The sequence below is a fragment of the Macrobrachium rosenbergii genome, chromosome 24 (assembly GCF_040412425.1).
Source record: "Macrobrachium rosenbergii isolate ZJJX-2024 chromosome 24, ASM4041242v1, whole genome shotgun sequence".
NCBI lineage: Eukaryota > Metazoa > Arthropoda > Malacostraca > Decapoda > Palaemonidae > Macrobrachium > Macrobrachium rosenbergii.
In genome coordinates this window covers 31507881-31525750 of record NC_089764.1, presented here as the reverse complement: position 1 = coordinate 31525750, position 17870 = coordinate 31507881, and the positions used below count along the sequence as shown (strand labels likewise).

General features: G+C 36.9%; 1 protein-coding gene and 1 long non-coding RNA gene across 2 annotated transcripts in view; one reads left to right on the top strand and one right to left on the bottom strand.

The window, feature by feature from the left end:
• Positions 1-2432, top strand: part of LOC136851817 (polycystin family receptor for egg jelly-like) — a 67171-nt gene extending 64739 nt beyond the window's left edge. Inside the window, 2 exon segments of the mRNA XM_067126128.1 lie at positions 387-571; positions 1913-2432. Of these exon segments, the coding sequence (XP_066982229.1) occupies positions 387-571; positions 1913-2327 (600 nt within the window). The 3' untranslated portion in view covers positions 2328-2432.
• A 6858-nt stretch (positions 2433-9290) lies between these two features.
• Positions 9291-12765, bottom strand: LOC136851754 (uncharacterized). Its single transcript, XR_010856971.1, has 3 exons — positions 12527-12765; positions 12221-12308; positions 9291-9569 (listed from the first exon to the last, which is right to left on the bottom strand). It is a non-coding gene; the product is annotated as an uncharacterized lncRNA (long non-coding RNA).
• Between the last annotated feature and the right edge of the window lie 5105 nt (positions 12766-17870).

Here is a 17870-nt window from a genome sequence, read left to right as displayed (position 1 = left end):
ACCTTGAGCACCTTTGCTTAATTTACCTTCAACACCTTTGCTTGATTTACCTTGAGCACCTTTGCTTGATTTACCTTCAACACCTCTGCTTGATTTAGCTTCAAAACCTTTGCTTGATTTACCTGGAACACCTTTGCTTGATTTACCTGGAACACCTTTGCTTGATTTACCCTCAACACCTTTGCCTGATTTAACTGGAGCACCTTTGCTTGACGTACCTGGAACACCTTTGCTTGATGTACCTGGAACACCTCTGCTTGATTTACCTGGAACACCTTTGCTTGATTTACCTTGAGCAACTCTGCTTGATTTACCTTGATTTACCTTTGCTTGATAAACCTGGAACACCTTCGCTTTCCTGATTAACCAACTGTCCCTCCACGCAGGTGAAACATGACATCATGAGGCAGCCCAACGAGTACGAGATGGTGGCTTTCATCTGGGGACGCTTCAGGACTTTCCTGGGATATCAGACGCTGATGCAGACTGGACCTCTCACCACGATCGAGAAAGCCAGGCCTGATGGCGACGATGTCGACAAAGTAAACGACCTGCCTAATAAAGTCGATAAGTAAGTCGGTTTTCTTCAGTAAAGTTGATAAGTAAGTCGTTTTTCTCCAGTAGAGTTGATTAGTAAGTCGTTTTTCTCCGGTAAAGTTGATGAGTAAGTCGTTTTTCTCCAGTAGAGTTGATTAGTAAGTCGTTTTCCTCCAGCAAAGTTGATAAGTAAGTCGTTTTTCTCCAGTAAAGTTGATGAGTAAGTCGTTTTTCTCCAGCAAAGTTGATAAGTAAGTCGTTTTTCTCCAGTAAAGTTAAGTAAGTCGTTTTTCTCCAATAAATTCGATAAGCAAGTCGTTTTTCTCCAGTAGGGTTGATAAGTCAGTCGTTTTTCTCCAGTAAAGATGATTAGTAAGTCGTTGTTCCCCAGTAAAGTTGATAAGTAAGTCGTTTTTCTCCAATAAAGTTGATAAGCAAGCCCTTTTCTCCAATAAATTCGATAAGTAAGTCGTTTTTCTTCAGTAAAGTTGACAAGTAAGTCGTTTTTCTCCAATAAATTAGATAAGTAAGTCGTTTTTCTTCAGTAAAGTTGATAAGTCAGTCGTTTTTCTCCAGTAGAGTCGATAAGTAAGTCGTTTTTCTCCAGTAAAGTTGGTAAGTAAGTCGTTTTTCCCCAGCAAAGTTGATAAGTATGTCGTTTTTCTCTAGTAAAGATGATTAGTAAGTCGTTTTTCTCCAGCAAAGCTGATATGTATGTCGTTTTTCTCCAGTAAAGATGATTAGTAAGTCGTTTTTCTCCAGCAAAGTTGATAAGTAAGTCGTTTTTCTCCAGTAAAGATGATTAGTAAGTCGTTTTTCTCCAGCAAAGTTGATAGTATGTCGTTTTTCTCCAGTAAAGATGATTAGTAAGTCGTTTTTCACCACACTATTCCACATTTTAGTTGCAGCCGTGATAAAAAAACTCTTCGTACTAGGGCTGGCAAAGCTGTGTGCTTGCAGCTTAGAAGAAGCGATTTCAATGCATTGTCAGTTACAGCATTCACAAACACAAACAAACACACACACACACGTATCCACATGTGATAATTTGGTCAAATTAGCCTGCAGTGTATTATGTCTCAGGCAGAATTTCAAACAGTTTAAAAAATAGTCTTTTGCCCTGGATAACTCTAAATAATTACAGTAATTATACGACTTTCAGTACTCATGTCAAAAATACCGATGCCTTCTGGTTTCAGGCAGCCATTTAGATTACCAGAAAAGTGTCAAAAAATCATAACAGTAACTTCACACATCTCATCTGAGAGAAATGATCATTTTGTGACAGCCAACGCATCATAGCTGGGATGTTTTTGTTGTGTCGTACTGTAACGAACTACAAAGCAGATAGTTTACACCGCGGTTCTGCCAACAGGTTCCTCGACTACATGAACCAAGTCTACTTCTCCGGTTCGCTGGACGTGAACAACAAGGACGCCCTCAAGTCCTCCTTCTACAAGAGCGACGTGGGAAGGAAGGCCTCCGGATTTCCGAGAAATTACAGTTCCTACCCGAATCGAGGGAAGTCCAATTTCGGCGGCCCCGTCCGAGAGCCTCCTGGGGACGACAGCCTCAGAAGCGGCCTTCGAAAAGCACCGGAGAAGCCGACTCCAGATCTGAATAAGTGGCACGGGGCACTGGACGACCAAGGGGGCGGTGGGAGAGGCGGTGATGGCGGAAAGGACGACGGCGGTCCCAAGTACGAGGGGCCAAGAGTGAGCAACAAATTCCAGGTAATGTTTCAAGATGTTTCATTTTTTTTATTCTTTTTCAGTGGTCTGGGTTTGTAGGCTGAGTGGTTAGCAGGTAATTTTTAGTTTTCTGAAAAGGAAACTATTGTGCCGGTTTTGTCTGTCCGTCCGCATTTTTTTCTGTCCGCCCTCACATCTTAAAAACTACTGAGGATAGAGGGCTGCAAATTGGTATGTTGATCCTCTACCCTCCAATGATCAAACATACCAAATTGCAGCCCTCTAGCCTCAGTGATTTTTATTTTATTTAAGGTTAAAGTTAGCCATAATCGTGCTTCTGGCAACAATATAGGATAGGCTACCACCGGGCCGTTGTTACAGTTTCATGGGCCGCGGCTCATACAGCATTATACCGAGACCACCGAAAGACAGGTCTATTTTCGGCTGTACAAAAAACTCGGTGAAGTTTCTTCTGCGCAATCGAGTTTTCTATACAGCCGCTACGGTTTATAATCAAGGCCACAGAAAACAGATTTATCTTTCGGTGGTCTTGGTATAATGCCGTATGAGCCGCGGCCCATGAAACTTTAAACACCGCCCGGTGGCGGCCTATCCTATATCGTTGCCAGAAGCACGATTATGGCTAACTTTAACCTTAAATAAAATTAAAACTACTGAGGCTAGAGGGCTGTAATTTGGTATGGTTGATGATTGGAACATGGATGATCAACATATCAATTTGCAGCCCTCTAGCCTCAGTAGTTTTTAGGATCTGAGGACGGACAGAAAAAGTGCGGACGGAGAAAAGTGCAGACAGAAAAAGTGCGGACGGAAAAAGTGCGGACAGACTAAAGTGCGGACGGACAGACAAAGCCGGCACAACAGTTTCCTTTTACGGAAAACTAAAAATGAGAATTTACACGAAAAGCCGAAAGAGGAACATTGACTCAGGTGGAAAATTCTTCAGACAGAATGTTCCTCACTGAAGTTCGCTGAGGTAGATGATCAAACATCATTTGGATAAAAGGAAAGGTTGATGACGGTTCACCACATTACCAGAAAGTCTGCAGAAGGCTTTCTGGTAATGTGGTGAAAGAAGTTGGACTGAAAGTATTTGATTTCTGTAAGGGTGTATTTTATATGTCTTCTAAAAGACATGTAAGTTGAATTTGAAAAGTGTATATGTATATATATATATATATATATATATATATATATATATATATATATATATATATATATATATATATATATATGTGTGTGTGTGTGTGTGTGTGTGTGTGTGTGTGTGTGTGTGTGTTAAGACCTTGGCTTCTCTAGAAGACATACAGTACAATAAATCCTCAAAATAAAATCATGTACTTTCAGTCGAACTGCTTTTACCAAATTACCTTGTGTGTGTATATATATATATATATATATATATATATATATATATATATATATACATATATAGTACGTATGTATGTATATATGTATGCATAATCCAAGAACAACATCCCAGTCTTGATTTCAATCGATGACCTCTTCAACATAAAAGGTTTGCTAGCAATGAATTTAAAAACCTATATAATCAAGAAAATCATCTAGACAGGCTTTTATTAATACGACAGCAATCTGCATACAGCACCTGATAATTCCTGGATAAATTCAAATCTCGTCCGAAGAAAGATTTATACGACGCACAAGGAGCCTACCCTGGATTCTAACATCAGACCTTTGAAAGCGAAGTCAGCCCCGTCCCACAAAACGAGGTTGATAGCAAGACGGCCACTGAGCCGTGCTTACTAAGCCATTGAATTCTAGAGTACTATGACCCTCGTCCTTTTACCACCTTTGCCAAATCCAGTCCTCTTATTTGGAATCCCTGAGTACTGCTGGAAATTCCAAGAATGGCGGCGCCTGGGCGGAATTGAATTGGGGCGTAGCGGAGGAAAGTACATTTTGAGTGTCTCGAAGAGGCTGGGTAAATTGGATTGGACTTCCAAAGAAAGCTCAAAAGAAAGCTTCAAAGAAAGGTCCAGAAGGAGAGATGCGGCTTGAAAGTCAGTGGAAAGAGATAGGACGCCTGCTTTGGTGGAATTATCCTTAAAGAGTATTGTTTTATGCAGGGAAGGTTAAGTTATATCCCAGTCAACCATATATAAAACAGTAACAAGATTACTTTGCTAGACTTGTATTTTCTACACGCCTTATTTCTGGGAACGAACTTAACGATGAACTTAATTAATGCTTCATGATAAGAACAGGTTTATCAGTATTCATAAATTAAATGGGAAATCTCGATAGTGATTCAAAAATATGATGACTGTCGCTCACGATCCTAGTTATCTGTCTGAGACTGAATCAGGAATAATATAAAACAAGAATCCCTTTTCCTTTACAATCTCGAATTTCCTGGCTAGATATCTTTCTGTTTACCAATACCTAATCGAACTTGCTTATCATTTGGTAATTGATAATTACATTACCTTCTGTGGCCTCTTTCAAATGAACGCCATATTCGTTGGAAGCTTGAATTTCAAGTCAGAGGCCCCTGTGGTGGGCTTGTTCCATATGAATAGGGTTCATCTTCTGAATAACAATAATAATAATAATTAAAAAATACTTGTAGAAGCATGAGTCTTAAAATGGAGAAACAAATCTACAGTTATGTATATTTACATATATTTAAGGATAAATCTCTATAGAGAGTTTTCGGGAATCTGTACAGATTTATCCTTAAATATATGTACATACACATAACTGTGGATTTGTTTCTCCAATAATAATAATAATAATAATAATAATAATAATAATAATAATAATAATAATAATAATAATAATAATAATAATAATAATAATAATAATAATAATAATAATAATAATAATAATAATAATAATAATAATAATAATAATAATAAACCTTTTCTTCTTTCTCTTTCAGGCTGACCTGGACGACATATAAATTAGCATCGTTGCAGCTTTGAAGTCTTTATTCTGTGAAGTCCTCATTCACTGACGTCTTTGCTTTTTGAAGTCTTATTCTTCGAAGTCTTGATTCCTATAATTCTCTACTCTTGCTCAAACATAAAGTGATATCACCATGCCTGTTGGCAATATTTCTGTTTGTTAACTGTTAAGGGTTTTATGTTCATAGGACGAAAGATGATACCAAAATCTTGATTACTGTTTCTGAAATATAAATAATATTCCCAATGTCCTGTGGTTAAGTCATTTTTGTGGTAATACTGCATTATAAATCGAGATTGTTAGATCAAGACATTATTGATTCTGAAAGGTATTTTGCTCACTCTGAAAACAAGTAACCTCATAAATATTTGTGGTTTTAATTTCAAATGCATATTGTTTTATGCATGACATTTATAAAATGGGAAAAGATTCAGTGATAGCATCAGAAATATACTTAATGGTCTGTGCTTAGGATGAACTAGAAATGATGGAACGAAGAATGATCAATCAATCACAATGATTTCAAAAGGAAACTATTTTAGAACAACTATGGTTCATTTAAAACAGAATCTAAATGTACTAACCTGCATGTATATATTTAGATATGTATTAATCTATAAATATAAATTTAGACAAATGAATTAATCTATAAATATAAAATTAGGACAATGTGCTAATCTATAAATATAAATTTAGAAAAATGTGTTAATCTATAAATATAAATTTAGAACAATGCGTTAATCTATAAATATAAATTTAGAAAAACGAATTCATCTATAAATATAAATTTAGGAAAATGTATTAATCTATAAATATATAGAAAAATGTATTAATCTACAAATATAAATTTAGTAAAATATTCTAATCTACAAATATAAATTCAGAAAAACATCCTTGCAAATTGCAAATATATTTCTAAACAATCATTTTGTGTTTACGAGAAGAGAGAGAGAGAGAGAGAGAGAGTCCCTAATTGTTAGTTAAGCAGGTCATATCACCTCACACATCAGCTGAACTGCGAACCTTTTCCAGAGTGAGCTACTTGATAAAACTCTTTATCTGTGATAAATGACAGTGATAAATTGTGCCTTGGGTTAGCTGAATGTAATGTGTTGACATCTGTTGTGAGAAATCATATTTTATTTACGGTCATATGGCGCGATGTAATTTTTTTGTTAGTGATGATGGAATACCGAAATTATATTTCTGGTCTGTGACGCAGTAAAATGGTGGTATAGCAAAGAAAAGTGAATATTTTACCTTCATACCTTTCATTTTATGCAACAGATTGCAACAATGTCGTATTGTTGGTCAACAGATTCTCTAGGAATTTAATAATAAACCGTTTTATACGATAAAATGAAAAAGGGAGATTATACACGACTGACGTATATATCTTTTAAACGCATGAAGAGCCTTTGATCTTAGATTAGAATAGAATGTAGTATTTAGGCCAACGGCCAAGCGCTGGGACCTACGAGGTCATTCAGCGCTGAAACGGCAATGGGCCGTTAAAAAGGCCTGAAAGGTGTAACAGGAGGAAAACCTCAAAGCAGTTGAACTATGAATCAGTTGTTAGGAGAGGGTGGAAAATAAGATGGAAGACAAGGAATATGAACGGAAGTACGGTAAAAGGAATGACAGAGCTCGCAGCTATTGGGCAAAGAAGGTACGCTGCAAAGAACCTTCAGTAATGCCTACAGTGCACCGCATGAGGTGCACTGACGGCAATATCCCCGTACGGGGAATACCCTTGCTTAAAGAAATGGATAAAAGGACATGTTATAGCGGCTATGACTCAGGAGAGGGACCGAGAATATTGGATATTTGGTCACAAGTAAATTAACAAACTTAACTCAAATACTGAATGACCTGGTAACCAAAATATATATATATATATATATATATATATATATATATATATATATATATATATATATATATATATATATATATTGTATAAACTTTTTTTGGTGAGAGATGTGTTGGAATTCATATACATTAAAACCATTAGAAATTTAACGTATTAACAGCATCAAAATAATATCACAAACTACTGATTACATTTAGTTCATTATTTATTTCCATGTCAAGATATTTCCGGGAAAATAAATGTTGTTCGATACCATCAGTAAATTTTCTTTTTTTCTTTTTTTTTTTACTTCTAAAAGAAATGACAACAATTTATAATGAAAACAAGTAAAAAATGCGCCGAATTTTCTTCGGCGCAATCGAGTTTTCTGTACAGTGTATAAGCAAGGCCACCGAAAATGAAATACTGTATCCTCCCTCGAGGTATTCCTTGCACCCCGGCAAAGTCTTTCCCAATACTTATTTTACACAACATTGTTTACACAGGCTAAAATTTTATGCACTTTTTTCATGATGTTTTAGACATCAACGAGTAATACCAAGCACGCGACTGTTTTTTTTTTTTTTTTTTTTATATCAGGCTTAGTCCTGGGTACCACTCATATACTACTACCCAACAAGACAACAACTCAGTTCGCCTACAAGCAAGTGTGGACATTACAATTACGCCAATTGAGAAGGAGCCGGTTGGAAGACCCAGGAGTGGGTCCTGGGAAGCCCGACGCAGCCGGGCGTTAACCGATAATGTGGACAAAGCCTTAAATGCCGCTTCAAATGCCACAGATAAGATAATAGAATTTAGGCCAGAGGCCAAGCCCTGGGACCTGAGGTCATGCAGCGCTGAAACGGAAATTGACAGTCAGAAAAGGTTTGAAAGGCGCAACGAGGAAAACCACGAAGCAGTTACACTGTGAATCAATTGTTAGGTGAGGTGGAAAGAAAGGTATAAGGGAATACGAACGTAGGTACAGTAAAAGGAACGAAAGGGGTTGTAGCTAGGGGCCGAAGGGACGCTGCACAGAGCCTCAAGTAATGCCTACAGCTCACCGCATGAGGTGCACTGACGGTACTACCACCCTACGGGGGTTTCATGGACAGTTGTGGAAATAAATGGTCATTACCCTATATTAATCAAGTATTAAATTGAATGGAATATGAAACACAGGTAAAAAGCAAAGCGCTGGGACCTATGAGGTTATTCAGAATCGGAGTGACTTAAACGGAAAATGTTAAAACAGATTAAATATTTTTGGTAAAGATTTGTGATCAGCCAGATTTGCTTGCCAAACGACCTCCACTATCCCCCGGCCCCCAACCCCAATTTAAAAATGCCGCGCCATACTTTGACAATAACTTCAGTATTTCAGAATTTGTTTATAATCTGTAACTTAAAATCCTTTTCACCTGCGTTAAATCCTATGTTTAACCACGTACCTTAACTTCAATATTACCTTAACTTCAATACTTCAGAATTTTTTTGTTTTACTGAAAATCCTTTTCATCAACGTTTAAATCCTATATTTAGCCAAGTAGTTTAGGACCTTTGTCCATGGAAGCATAGCTGACCATTACATTATGAGATTTTCCTACCAATGAATGGAAATAATTTTTGTATTAGCTTTATGAAACAATTTGATATTTAAGTTTTACGAACTTGTCTAATTATACATTGTTCTAAAGTAGTAAAATTACGTGTGGAATTAACTTATTGTTCCCAATACATTAAACGGCGCTCTTGGTACTGTATATTTCATTAATATGTGTCAGATTTCAGCTCTTGTCCCACAAATCAGCTAAGGGCATTTGAGTCGTCACAACCAATACCCAAACCACATTTCCCTCGTAGGTTGTTAGTGCCGTCAGTACACCTCATGCGGTGCACTGTAGGCATTGCTTAAGGTTCCTTGCAGTGTCCCTTCGACACCTAGCTGCAACCCCTTTCATTCCTTTCACTGTACCTCCGTTCATCTTCTATTTCTTCCATCTTACTCTCCACCTCAATTCCATGAGGGTGGCTAACTTTCATTTCTTTACATTTAAAATTTGATATAAACCATTTTTTACATTTAAAAGTATTCACCTGTGTATTCACACGTGAATACTATTAAACAATCAGGTATATTTCTGAATAAAGTGGTTTTTACCTACAATGTCCGTAATTATATGGATGATAAACCAGATTCCACACACTTTGGTTTTCCCACAAAAATACAGAGGAAGTAGTCAAAAACTGAAAACTAAAGACCCATTATTTATTAAAAAATAAAATCATAATTCACAGACAAATCGTAGGTTTACGAACGCAGTATATCAGAGGAACCTAAAACTTACAAACCTATCAGGATTTGAATGAAAAACGCAGCATGGAAAATGTATAAATTAAATGAACAGAAGCCTACTCTATCTTGTCGACATCTTGGTTCTCTAGAAATATCAGCCTAGCACTGAATGGTTCGCAAATCCGCCCCGTGTCTGCACATTCTTGAATTCTGGTTCCTCCAGCAAGTTGTTCGAGACCTGTAACAGAGAAACAACGCAGCATAAAATTTTCTTACGGGAATTACTCGGCAACTCCGCAAAGAGAACGTTAATAATATTTCTTGAAACTGGTACCGTACGTGTTTTACTCTGAGGATAATTAGCTTATAAAAACCATGAGTTACGTTCCTCCAATCAATGCCCCAAAAAATTTTATTACCCACTGAAACCTTGTGACCACCTGGAGTGAGACTATCTCGTACATTTTATACCACAATCATGCAATTAAGGCTGTATAACAAATATACTTTTACAATGCTAACTGCTTCTGATGCCATTTCAAGTTAAAATTTTTCACTATACTTAGAAACCACTGAAACAAAATTTTGTGTATCAGTACTTAAAAAATGTACTAACCTGATAATCACCAAAACCAAAATTAAGATACCCCACATACTATGATCAAAGTCGTTTTCTTAAAAAGATACCTTTGAACTTTCAAGAATTCTGGTAAAAGTTAAAAGAAACTACTGAACTTTAAAATAAAGCAACGAGGTTGCATAATGTGAGCTCTGATTAGGAAGAATTTACATCATTGATCAGTTTTGCCACTAATTATCAAAAAGCTCCTACCTTAGTATACTGTATTTAAAAATGTATATTGGTACATGCATTAACTGTTTGATGACCTTTCAAACATTTCAGGGGCTGTATAGCAAATACAATCAAACACCCAATTGCCATGGATAGCTTGAACACTGACGCTCATTACAACATCGCGTTCACTAATGGGTATCTATAATTGCATCCAACTCATATGATATCTTCACAACCTCATTATGTTAATGCGTACTTCACACACTCAAAGCCTTGTTGATGGATACCATTGGAAACTCATGCCTTGATTATGAATTGAATTGAATATAGAATTTAGGCCAAGGCCGAGCACTGGGACCTATGAGATCATTCAGCGCTGAAACGGAAATTGACAGTAAAATGTCTGAAAGGTGTAACAAGAGGAAAACCTCAAAGCAGTTGCACTATGAATCAGTTGTTGGAGAGGGTGGAAAGTCAAGATGGAAAGATAATATGAAAGGAGGTACAGTAAAAGGAATGAAAGGGGTTGCAGCTAGGGGGCCTTGATTATGGATAGCGTCCCAAACTCGCTGCCTGTGTTCATGAACTGTTGCGCAACGAACTGTTCAAGGAAGCATCACAGTTCCCGCTTATGTTATGACCAGCCCCACAAAACACTACTCTTATTCATGAGTAGTCTATTAACAGGAGCTGAAAGTTCCTAGCTAGAGTTACTGACAAACTTCATAAAACTAATTCCATCTTCTAAGTTAAAACTAATTCCATCTTCTAAGTTAAAACTAATTCCATCTTCTAAGTTAAAACTAATTCCATCTTCTAAGTTAAAACTAATTCCATCTTCTAAGTTTAATTCCATCTTCAGAACTAGATTCCATCTTCTGAGCTGATTAACCAGACCACTGAGCTGATTAACAGCTACAGCAGAAACCCAAACATCACTCTTGGCTTAATCTGTCTGGGGAAAGTACTGCATGGTTTTGATGATTTTCATGAGATTAGCTATTGGTTAAGCAAGTTTTATTATCCTATGGGTCCCATTCATTTCGGGAGCTTCCTATAACCCCTATAACCAGGAATTTTCGGTTGCGAGAAAGGAAGTACCAAGTTCGAGTCCTCTGAGAATTCTATCAAGTCTAACGCCAACTCTCCGGGCAAAAGCTTTTTGAATATTGGCCAAAACTTAAATTGACTTAACCTAACAAACTTAATCCATTCTCAGGAAGCTAAAATTCTAAAGTAAATCATACCAAGACGCTAGACCTGTACATATAGTTAGTTTTAATGCTGAATATTGCAGTTTGATGGCATAAACATTCTCAATTTCCTCAAACCTTAGGGAGCTTTAGCAAACTTAACACCTAATACCTTTCTAAATCTAAACCTAAAGAACACTAAGCAATATATTAAGTTTATACTTAACACCTGAAAGAAAATTGATTAGTTGGCAAGTTCACAACCACCCAAGAACCTGCATAGTAGGTCATACAACCTACTATGCAGAACATGGGGGATCCCCCACCCCTTTAGGGGCGCCTCCCCTAAGGGGTGGAGGATAAAGTGAACTTGCTCAAGAACAGTATATACAAGTTCAAAAAGTAAATCTTAAAAACAAGAAAAATTTTTTGACAAATTAAAAAAAAATAAATTACACAAATTTAAAAAGTAAATTTATGACAAAACTTTTAAACATATAAAATAAATTCATGAAAAAAATTGACAAAAAAATATTTAAAAACTTTAACAAGTAGCTTTATTTGAAAATTTAAAAAGCAAATTTACTACAAAAATTTAAGAACTTTAAACTTATGAAAAAAATTAAAAAGTTAAAATTAAAATTATGACAAACTGAAAAGTTTAATTTAAAAAGTAAACTTACTAAAAAATTTAAGTTTCATTAAAAAAATTATATTACAAAAATTAAAGTAAATTTCTTATAAAAATTTTAAAGTAAATTTATGAAAATTTTTATAAATATTAAAAAGTAAATTTATGAAAACTATATTACAAATATTAACAAGTAAATCTGACAAATTAAAAAAGAAAATGACAAATTACTTAAAACTAAATTTAGCAGAAAAAAAAAACCACCTTACCTGTTGCTCAAGAGAGCAGCTTTATCACGCTTGAAGCTTTTCACCGTTAGAACAGGAACTCAAAAGTCAAACTCTTACCAAAAACATCCTGGAAAAGACGAAAAAAGCTTTACAGAGTTGTGCCTAACTTTCTCCAAATCTTGTAAATCTTGGGCGCTTGCTCACGTCGGATTATGCTAAACGCCCACTGAAATTGTTATAATAGACTGCAGAAGATTTTTGTACGAGATTACACACGCAGCAAGGTTGGAAAATCCCCAGAACAAATAAATATTACAATATTAGCATTAAAAGTTCCAGTGTTACCTTACGGAAGCCTGGGCGTTTTAACTTGACGAACGAAGTGACAGCAATCGATGGAAATCTCAAGCGCCAACTGTAGTCTCGTTCTTCCGTAAAAGCTTAACATGATGACCAATTACGCTACGATAAATTAGGGAGGAATTGAATACTCCATCCCAGAGGTAAAAGGGATCACTTAGCAAACTCCCGTTAAACGTCTACCGCCCAGAACGATGTTACTTTCGAAGGTCCGAAGGCTCAGATGTCCGATTCGGTCCGAAAGCGAACGATGTTGTGTTGTCATTTGCCAAGGACGCTGAAATCTGAGTAGTGTCTAGCTTCTTGGAACGTACCGAATGCGATCCATGGATATCCTTGAAATAGCTAATTTTGAAAGTGTTATTTTGATTTCCCACTCCCTTCTTTGACTTGTCTTTCACGGAAGTTTAAAATGCAGCAAATGATGAATAGATTTTCCTGAACGTAATTCGCAATTTCTTTCAGGGCTCGCGAAATAATTTGTAGCGAAAGCCTGTCGCATGTCTCTTTTCATCACGTGTCCAGCCATCATTGTAGCACCTGTAATGAATCTATTCTTGTTACTCGTAAAAGTGGTGAAGTGAGGGGCGTGGATATTTTGTCATAACGATATGTACGTGCACACACACACACACACAAACTCACACACACATATGCATATATGCTTATTTGTCGCTAAATGACATGTGACAATATATTCATTTGTACCTTAACAATGTGTTTAAATAACACGAAAGCGCTTGGTACTCTTTTCTTTTATTTTTCTTGGGGCCTTAGCTGAATATATATATATATATATATATATATATATATATATATATATATATATATATATATATATATATATATATATATATATATATACATATATATATATATATGTATGTGTACTGATTACGTGTACTGATTACAAACTGCCGTTCAATGCAGGATAAAAGTAAAAAAAAAAGGAACATTTCTCTTCCGAGTTTTGCTACTTTAAAAAAAGCCGAAAGCTGGCGCACAACTTGAATCTCCCCAAGGAAAAACAACAAATGAACGTTTGACTTCATTCAAACATATTTCTCCCATGGAAAAACATTCTCAGGGGTCTCTGAAAGATTCCTAACGAGATAAGACGGCAAAAACAAGGGAATGAAATTGCCCAAACATTCTTTTGAATATCTTTTTACCGACTCTTCAGCATAAGAATTAAACGCTAATGAGGTCCAGGGAAGACATTACAATTATAATTTATTAATTATAATTAATGAATTAAGAGAGTGGACTGGGATATAAGAATTATTTCGATGGAGAATATACAATATTCCATTGTATAAGTTGTCACTGGCGAACCCTCCATTTTTTCCGCAATTAATTCTTATATTTTCATTTAGAAATAAAATAAAAAATACCAAAGTTTAGTGACAGTTTATTTACCTTAAAATATCCTTATTTATAATGTATATATATATATATATATATATATATATATATATATATATATATATATATATATATATATAAATATATAATTTTTTCACTGATACTCATCACTTTTGCTTTCCACGTTCTTCCATCTCTCTCTGTCTCTCTGTCTCTGTCTGTCTGTCTCTCTCTCTCTCTCTCTCTCTCTCTCTCTCTCTCTCTCCCTCCGTGCTAAACCCAATTACAGTAACATCTCTGAAATTATGCTGTGCACTCAAAGCCCTTCAAGTCTGCGTCTCCAATCAGCCTTCATTGTTGAGCAATTTCCTTCACGCCGCCCCTCACTCCACCACTTTTACGAGTAACAAGAATAGATTCATTATAGGTGCTACAATGACGGCTGGACAAGGGATATATTGTTTGAGGTCCTCGCTGTTAATGAGAAACGGCATCAATCAAACTCGTCATTATTTTGACTCCTTTGCATAATAATGAATGTAATGTTTAATATTGTTTGGATGCGTTCATTGGGTCGTCAAATTGTTTGCAATCTTTTGTATTGAATGAGTTGGGGTGCGTTCTTTCGTCCTCGCCCCAGTTTTTTTTTTTTTTTTTTTTTGGTTTATCTTTGGCCAACCTGCCTGCCTCCCAGCACCCCTCTCCCACCCTCCCCGGGGCCCCAAACGCATGCACTCACATCCCCCCAACTTCTGTGTCTTTGTGTTTTTCGTCATTGTGATGTTCCATTGTATTCCAAACACACAAATACAATATATACATATATATATCACATGTATATATGTATACACACACACACACACACACACACATATATATATATATATATATATATATATATATATATATATATATATATATATATATATATATATATATATATCCACTTATAATCCTTCATTTTTATACCAAAGCACCTATATTTTCTTTCATCACTTCTCTCTCTTCTAATCTCTCTCCTTCCTCCTTCTCCTCCTCCTCTCTCTCTCCTCTCTCTCTCTCTCTCTCTCTCTCTCTCTCTCTCTCTCTCTCTCTAACCTTTTCATTACCTCCTCTTCACCAATTCCAAGACGCATTCCACATGTCGGGACACCATCTTTCCCAGACTGCAGATAGCCAGAGGAAAACAGTGTAATTTGTCATATTAAAGCTGACCTTTGAATCTTGCCGAAATGATGCAGAAAAAAAAAAGGTTTTTGAAAGTTGGCCCCTTAATGCCTGATCGCCATCAACAGCAAGCATGCAATACTTACTAAACCAACATCAACCCTTTTCCATCAAACGTTCGTTGAAACGAGGAGTCACCAAAACCAAGTACCCCCGTAGGAGGGTAGTGCCTACCTCGTGTGGTGCACTGTAGGCATTACTCAAGGTTCTTTGCAGTGTCCCTTCGGCCAATAGCTGCAACCCCTTTCATTCGTTTCATATTATGTGTGCGTTTTATCCCGGTTGCATTTTCCCGAGATGTAACCGAGTGCCGGGACCTTTCCCTGAAAAAAGTGGGACGCCATATCTTAAAACTAAGCATAGAATTTCCTTGAAAATAATCTCATTATGCTTCCCACACCCAAATTACAATGAAGGTATTGACAAACCCAACCCAACCTAACCTAACCTAACCTAATCTAACCCAGCCTAACCTAACCTAACCAAGGGGCATGGCAAATAAACCGGGCTGGTGCAGTACTAGCAGACATCTCAGGAATTTGCATCCCGGTTACAGATTACAGTTGAGTTTGTGGTTAAGTTCAACGATGGCGATTTAGTTAAACCTGGAAGATGGCCCTGACACCAAACAAAACTAAGAATGGAGCTCATAAGGTCATGTTCTGTGCATTCAGCGAACAGGTTTGTTATACAAACGGTTGTGTGAGCTGATGCCAACTCAGGCATTGGTCTTACAGCCCTACAGTTTTCATTTTAGGGTATTTTAACGTTTCCTGTACCTGAACAAATTCTGGTCAACGCCACGTAGACTCCATAGCATTATTTATGACAATAGGTCTACGTCTTCCGATTAAAAAGAAGGTATTATATTGAACATAACAAAGAAATATTTATATTCAATTGGCCAGAAGGGTTATTTCTATAATTTAGTTGAGCACAGAAGTCTCTATAGATTGTGATAGCTACGGGCAATGACAAAACAACACTCAGTCTCTTTGCTTCCTAAGAGAGATGAAAATCTGTCAAAAGAGAGATTGTTGGTTGGGTTATGAAATCTGGGCATAAAAGGAGCTTCCAGGTCTCTCGGTAAAGTTGTTTCCAAAAGACAGGAAAGGAAAAAAAAAAAAAAAAAAAGTCTGTGGCTCAAAGCCGGTCTGCCTCTTCTTCTTTCTCTCTTCTGAATGTTTGATAGTCTGATCTTTTTCCTTTGCTATTCCAAAGACTGCAATTCCATTTCAGCACGAGAGAGAGAGAGAGAGAGAGAGAGAGAGAGAGAGAGAGAGAGAGAGAGAGAGAGAGAGAGAGATGTGACTGCAATTTTTTGTTGGAATACTGAACGAACTTTCAGAAAGAGAGAGAGAGAGAGAGAGAGAAAGAGAGAGAGAGAGAGAGAGAGAGAATCAAAATCACAAACTTCCTTTACCGCACAAAGAGAGAGAGAGAGAGAGAGAGAGAGAGAGAGAGAGAGAGAGAGAGAGAGAGAGAGAGAGAGAGAGATGTGACTGCAATTTTTTTGTTGAAATACTGAGAACGAACTTTGTTGAAATACTGAGAGAGAGAGAGAGAGAGAGAGAGAGAGAGAGAGAGAGAGAGAGAGAGAGAGAGAGAGAGAGAGAGATGTGACTGCAATTTTTTGTTGAAATACTGAACGAACTTTCAGAAAGATGGGAAGATGGCACAGTATTCAAATGAACATTATTTACTAAATCGGCCCAGACGTTAATTAAAATGTACCTGGAAGGAGGAAAGGTGTGCACACTTTAGGAAGAAGAAGGACCCTCAATGAAATTCCTCTCCTTTCGGCCTCTTTCGAGAAGATTCTTATGTTTACTTAGGAGTCGCGAAAAGGACTTTTGACTTCCGTCGTAGAGGTTACATTCCCGGTTGCGATACTGTGTCTGTCTTTCTTTGTGTCTTTCTGTCTTTCTGTCTTTCTGTCCTTCTGGCTGTCTTTTTGTGTCTGTGTCTGTCTGTCTGGCTCTCTGTCTTTCTGTCTGTCTTTCTGTCTGCTATTATGTCTGTCTGTCTTTCTTTCTGCCTGTCTTTCTGTCTGTCTGTCTTTCTCTCTGTCTGTCTGACTCTCTGTCTTTCTGTCTGTCTTTCTGTCTGTCTTTCTCTCTGTCTGTCTGACTCTCTGTCTGTCTGACTCTCTCTCTTTCTGTCTGTCTTTCTGTCTGCCTGTCTTTCTGTCTGTCTGTCTGTCTGTCTTTCTGTATGTCTGTCTTTCTCTCTGTCTGTCTGTCTTTCTGTCTGACTCTCTGTCTTTCTGTTTGTCTTTCTGTCTGCTATTACATCTGTCTGTTTTCTTTCTGCCTGTCTTTCTGTCTGTCTGTCTTTCTCTCTGTCTGTCTGTCTTTCTGTCATTCTGTCTGTCTTTATGTCTGTCTGTCTGTCTTTCTGTCATTCTGTCTGTCTTTATGTCTGTCTTTCTATCTGTCTTCTTGCCTGTCTGTCCTTCTGTCTGTCTGTCTGTCTCTGAGTTCGCGCACCTGCCTGCTAGCAGGATAACGAGACAACGAATGAAATCAGTTCAAGGTTACAGGTCAAGGGTCAAGATAAAAAGGTCTCACGTGCGCGTTCAAATGGATTAAGCCTGGCATAAGATTGTTGTCCTTTTTTCGAACTGACAACTCATGAAGGTCATTTCTGACACGTAAGTGCACCATACTTGATCTTTAAAGGTCAAAGGTCAAGGTCACAGATTTTTGTCGATTCAGATGCATCATAGCTGGCTGTA